At 46.5% G+C, this 6,000-nt stretch overlaps 2 protein-coding genes across 2 annotated transcripts; both read right to left on the bottom strand.

The window, feature by feature from the left end:
* Nucleotides 1–1,041: 1,041 nt before the first annotated feature.
* LOC136353585 (disease resistance protein RGA5-like) lies at nt 1,042–3,144 on the bottom strand. Its single transcript, XM_066304594.1, has 2 exons — nt 3,014–3,144; nt 1,042–2,896 (listed from the first exon to the last, which is right to left on the bottom strand). Exons 1-2 carry the CDS (start codon nt 3,136–3,138, stop codon nt 1,072–1,074), a joined length of 1,950 nt encoding a protein of 649 aa, XP_066160691.1. The 5' UTR covers nt 3,139–3,144; the 3' UTR covers nt 1,042–1,071.
* Nucleotides 3,145–3,212: 68 nt separating this feature from the next.
* On the bottom strand, nt 3,213–3,863 carry LOC4348038 (disease resistance protein Pik-2-like). The gene has a single exon (XM_015758489.3). It carries the CDS (start codon nt 3,861–3,863, stop codon nt 3,213–3,215), a length of 651 nt encoding a protein of 216 aa, XP_015613975.2.
* Nucleotides 3,864–6,000: the final 2,137 nt, after the last annotated feature.

Genomic DNA, 6,000 nt, shown 5'->3' with positions numbered 1-6,000 from the left:
TCCAGTCTCCTGTTTATGTGATGGTGGCGTCCTTTCCGACGTCGTCACCTTCTTGAAGGCATCATTTTTGGAGAAACCCTGCAACCAGTCCCCCTGCTTTCCCATCCTTCTCCCCTATTCCATCCACTCCTTCTCCCCTTTTCTTCTGTTGTCCGCTTTGTGCCTTTTCTGTCGTGCCCCATGGTTGGAGTTAAGCCTGCCACGACCAATTTGGCCTGATCTGTTATCTAGGAGTTTGTTGGTGCCGACTCCCTTACCTGAATCCCCTCAATATTAACCTGCTCCTTGTTTGATAGTTTGGGTCTATCTCTTCTTGATTGTGCTTCTCCATTGGCTGTGATGGCCTCAGATCTTTGCATCTCTCTGCCAGTGCTGTTGATGTTCCTCCTACCTGTGAGATCTCCACCTCTTCATTATCTCTTCTGTCTACCTCCTTGCTCCGCTATACCCTTTTACCTGGTTGTCTTGGCCACATTGTTTAGCAGCCCTCCCCCCTTAGGGGCTTCTTTCCCCCGAAGGGCGTTGGAGGCTGTTGAACTTGCTAGCACTTTGTTAAATCCATATTGAAGACGTCTTGATGCGGATGGCCCATGACCGTAATCTTCAGTGGCCCTCCCTCCTTTGGGGCTTCCTTTCCCTAAAGGGCGCCGGCAGGCATTGATGCAAGCAGCAACATGATGAAGTCGTGTTTTTTTATGGCTAATGCGGGTGGTCCTGGACAATCACAGCCTTTTGATCGCCGGAACTCGAGTTGACATGCTTGTGGCAGAAATGGCCCCCTGGCTCTATTGTCTTATGGTGTTTCAAAATTTGCGTGTGAAGCGGATGTGGTTGAGATAGGGCCTAGCGTAAGTGATTTTGATCTTGGCCTGGTGATCTTGTAGGTGGAAAATGTCAAAGCTTCTCCTTCTGTCTCTTAATCTTTTGTATTCTCTTCTCTATATCTCTCAGTGCTTTCTCTCATGTTATCCTCAAGGGCTCCTGTGCTTGGAAACTCTCATGTATCTCTTCTATATAAGATGGTTCGAAGTAATATATTCAGGTGGGGAAGCTCTCCCCCCCGGTGAATTTTCAAAAAACTTCTTTCAGACGCAGGAGATTGTTGATGCCAAAATAGAAACCATGGGATTTTGCCATTAATACGTGAAATGGAATCTCAAGCTTCTCCAGCTTTGGCATAGCCCCTTTCCCAAATGTTAGGTACGCTCCACCATCGTGATCGCCGCAAACAAGGAGAAACTCCTTGAGACATGGGAATCCTGTGCTTTGGACTGTAAGCTGTTTTTTTGGGTTAGGTTCTAGCCATATTTCTAGACAGAGTAAGGCTGGCAGGTCTCCAAGTGTTTCCATATCTTCCTCCTTTATCTCACGTAAATTGATGTTCAGGTATGCCATTTTGGTGAGACTCGGTTTAATCCACTTTGGAAGTTGTGGGAGAAAGTGATTAGTGCTCATGCGAAACAATCGGAGGAAACAAGGGATAGGGAACCAACGTTCTAAGAGATCATCGGAACTGTTATATATAATATGCAACGATTGGAGTTTGTAGCTGCTTAGTTTACAAAGTGAGGCGAGTAACATCTCTTCTTTTGTCTTGCACTTGCTGAGTTTATCAGACAAACTTATTTTGAGGTCCCTCAAACTGGTTAGTTCACCAAGCTCGGGCACTGTACTTGCTGAGCTATTACTTATATTAATGCCTGTCAGCACCTGTAGATTCCTCATATTCCCAATCCCATCTGGTAGCTTCAAGGAATTTCCGAATAGATGTAGTAACTTTTTCAACAGGCATAATTCGGTGGGCAGCTCTTCTACGAATGTTTCACTTATGTCCAATGTCAGCAAATTTTGGAGCTTTGCAATTTGTCTTGGTATGTGTGATATGTCTGAACCACGAAGGCTTAAGTACTTGAGTTGGAATAGCTTGTCTGTATTTTCCAAATCATACTGCTCCAAATTCATAGAGCCTTCAAACTCCAACACTCGTATAGCCTCAAATCGGGCAAGCTGTGGCAAAAGATTCATGTTCCCACCAAAGCAGGTTAGAGATCGAACATGGCTTAAATCTTTGTTTACTAACAGACTTGACAAATCATTATCAGTGTCCTGGATGGATAATCGACGAACGTAGCCATGCAAATTTGTTTTCCTTGTTTGGCCACGTAACAATGTAATAAAGTTTTCTTCTGTCGCCTTTGAAGTGATAAGTTCAAGCATTATATCATGGACGCGGCATGCACGGGCCTTACTGTCAAAGCGAATGTCCACAGGTTGGACCAGGCTTCTGTTGACCAGCTCACAAAAGTAGCTCTCTGCAACATCTTCCAAGTTCATTCCACAATCCTCAGAGACAAAGCCTTCAGCTATCCATCGCCGTAATAGCATGTTTGTTTCAATAATATAATCCTCTGGAAATATGCACAAATATATCAAACATGCCTTAAAATAGTTTGGAAGGTCATTGTAGCTAAGGGAGAGTATGCTTTTCATTCCTTCTAGATTTTGGTTCTTGTCCAATACAAAACCAATCGATTCTTTCACTTTCTCCCACTCTTCCTTGATAATTGGTCTGTTTGATAACAAACCAGATATACTAATAATTGCTAATGGAATACCCCCACATTTCTTCAAGATATCTGTTGAAACTTCTTGTAAAATATCTGGGCAGCCATCCTCATCTGTGCTGAAAATTCTCTGGCAAAATAGTCTTCTAGAGTGAATTTCACTTAGAGGTTCCATCTCAAAATTGCGGTCAATTCCATTTAAGCAGCATGACCGTCCAACATCGGAAATGCGTGTAGTAACTATAATTATACTAGAACCATTCTCCGGGAAAACAACACTGATAGCTTTCCATGCCGAAATAGACCAGACATCATCAATTATAACAAGATACCTAGTTGAAGTTTATAAACAATATAAGTTTGTGTAGGAAAAAACCACTCTATTATATCACGAATGTAGGTATAAAGAATTTCTCGAAGTGGAAAAGAAAAAGGAGCTAGAGAATTACCTCTTATCCACAAGTAGTTCTCTTAGCTTTTCAATAAATTTCTTTTCATTCCATGTGTCAATATCTTTGAGGAATGCATCTTTTGTAGGCATATGGTATATAATATCCTTGAAGATTTTCTTCATATCAGGCTTTTGTGATACCGACGTAAAAGCAGGGCAATCAAAATGGATTTTAACCCTACGATATACCTCATTTGCTAGAGTTGTCTTTCCAAGACCTCCAAACCCCACAATTGACCTGCTTTATCAACCTTGCGATGCTTTATCAACCTGCTGTCTGCATCCAACCAATTGACAAGTTCATCCCTTGGACTATCTATACCGACAAGATGGTTCTCTTCCGCGAAGAGAGCAGCCAACCGTGGATCAACAAAAGCATTAGTGTTGCTAGAGCTACTACAAAAAATATCATCAAGCTTGTAGTTGTTCTTTTGATCTCTCACCGAGATAACTCGCATCTTCAGTTCTTCAATCTCGGCAGCAATATTATGCCTTGAGCCAAGAGTTTTGAGACGTTTTGCACTCTTCCCGAAGAAGTCCTTGACGCCATTACTAGTGTGGTGCTGGTCGTCGTTGGCACCAAGTTGGTGCATGAACTTGTCTATGCAGTCCTCGATGTCATAGGCAAGCTCCCTCAACTCGCTTGTCCAGGTCTTCACCTGGATGTCAGGATCCTCGAGTGATGTGTACTTGTGGAGCGCCGCATGCATGTTGCTCAACTCCGATCTAAGAGAGCGTATCTCACGGTGGACACCTTTCAGGCGTGCGCACTCGTCTACGAGCAAGGTATTGAGCTTGCCCAGCAGTGGTCCCAGTGCCCCATGTGAGACGCTCACCACGATATCCATGGCTACTGATCGATGTGTGCTTTAGTTTGTTCTTGGTGGTCTGGAAATAAATGACTGAAAAAATATCACTAGAAATTGAGTGAGATGTCGTGATGATGTGTTCCGTCTGCAATAATGCAGGAGGCCACCACCTGCAATAATGCATGAGGTTCTGTACAACAAGTTGGATCACAGCATGGCTCCAAGTTGGCAGGCAGTTAGTGATTGTTTTTAGTGGGCCCAACCCTAGCCGTAGCTCAAGTGCTCAACCAGCTAAGAAGGCCGGGGACCCAGCCGGCCAGTCATGCAAAGACAACCACCCCAACCGGGCAGGACAGCCAGGCAGCCTGCCAAGCTCAGTCGAAGGGGACGTACGGCCAGCCAAACACAACGCCCGGCGACTCGCCCCGCCTTCCCTTCCACTTGCAGGATCCAGACTCACATCGGCTCTACTGTATTTAAGGGTGTAAGGAGCTAATCCATAAAATTAACTTATAAGCTAAAGCTGCAAACTTGTTTATCTTGATTTATAAGTGGGTGCGCGGATCAGCCATCTGCACACCTGTTAACATCAAAATTCGGTAAGCCCTATAGTCATCATCGGCTTAAAATCACTATCGGCTTCAGCATCTTAGAATAGGACGATGGGATATTTTGGTCTTTTATTCTCTCCTTTAATTTTATATTAGAATGTTAGGAGTTGCTTCTTTATATGGGATAGAGGAAGTAGATTAAGAACCAGAGCTCCATCGGATTTCTAACTTCTCTGCCATCAGCGTGCATTCCTGTGCATCAGCCATTTGCATGCTGCTGTTTGCTGGGCTTGGTGGGTCAGCGCTCCATGTCGCTTTGCTGGTGAACTTCTGGTTTGCAATAATTCAGCATCGGAGGCCGCGCCACCTTACATACAACAAGGTACTCTAAGAGCAAGTTTAATAGTATAGCCAACTACTAGCTACAATTCATCTATAGCCAATCTAATAGCTTATTCATACAATAGTTACATACTATGCTATTAATATCTGGTCCCACCTGTCATACACACACTGCCTTGGAGTCCGTACTACAGCTGGCTACAAATCTGTAGCCCGCTGCCCTTCTCTCTCCTCATTTATCTCTTAAAATATGTTTGCAGCTTGCTTATACTCTGCTATTGTACCTGCTCTAAGGGCAGTAGCAATGCGTCCTAGCATATTGCTATGCCACAACTGCCACGTAGGTCTGGGAACTCCAAAAGACACTACATCCACAATTCAAGTGTGGCAAGCTAGTGTGGTTTAGAAACTTTATAATAGGACCCACAGATAATATAAAAAATCTCACCCCTCCCCCACCCCCACCTAATCCTCTCGTGTCTTCTCTAGGGAGGCCATGGCGGTGTGCTCCGACCGGCGCAGCAAAGCTCGGCGGCGGGCCGGCCCAAGCGCGACGCCACCTCTCTTCCTCCAACCAGGTGGAGCAGCCCACGCGGCAACAAGCAGCAGCTCCGGCGGCGTCCAGCGGTGCGGCGGAAGACGGCGGCGGAGACGACACCGTCGTCGACGGTGGAGGCGCAGCACTGGAGCTGCGCAGCCGCACGCGGACCCCGCCAACGCCACCGGCGCGCGAGGGGGTGGCGAGCTTCGGGAGCTCCACCCGAAAGACGGCGGTGGATCTCGGGAGGCTCCTCGAGCGGCCCTACTCCGGCGAGCCCCACGCAGCGGTGGCTTCCCTGAGCCCCACGCAGTGACGGCGAGCTCCCCAAGCACCCCTACTTCGGCAAGCCTCCGCCGAGCCCCACGCCCCAAGTGCGCCTACTCCGGCGAGCCTCCTTTCTCTCCCTCTCTCGCTTTCTTATTTCTCGTGGAGGTGCTTTTTTTTTTTGACAAAAGTTGCTGAGGTTCGTGTGGCCAAACTTGGTCACGCGAAGCTAGGTTGGGAATGGTCCCCACTCCCCTCTCTCCTCCACGCAAGCGATTTGCCTACGTGGCTCTACATTGCCACACGTCACGTCCTTGCACTGTAAATGGCCTAAGTTGGCAAGTACTCCCTGTTTATTTGTGATCCAAATTCATTTGCACACACATATATATAAAGGCCAATTTCGGACTGAGCGAAGTGGAGGCCCATCGCTAGAGGCTTGGGCCAGAGCGAAGCAGCCGTTGGGCGTTTTGTAACC

Source organism: Oryza sativa, chromosome 10 (assembly GCF_034140825.1).
Source record: "Oryza sativa Japonica Group chromosome 10, ASM3414082v1".
Classification (NCBI taxonomy): domain Eukaryota; kingdom Viridiplantae; phylum Streptophyta; class Magnoliopsida; order Poales; family Poaceae; genus Oryza; species Oryza sativa.
The sequence above is the reverse complement of the archived record's forward strand: the minus strand, read 5'-3'. Positions and strand labels throughout refer to the sequence as shown.

Bases quoted from the DNA above. Each gene is read 5' to 3' on its own strand.
- LOC4348038 (XM_015758489.3), bottom strand. From the start codon at position 3,863: ATGGATATCGTGGTGAGCGTCTCACATGGGGCACTGGGACCACTGCTG.
- LOC136353585 (XM_066304594.1), bottom strand. From the start codon at position 3,138: ATGAAGAAAATCTTCAAGGATATTATATACCATATGCCTACAAAAGAT. The intron at 2,897-3,013 runs GTAATTCTCTAG...AACTTCAACTAG, and splicing joins GAACTACTTGTGGATAAGAG to GTATCTTGTTATAATTGATG.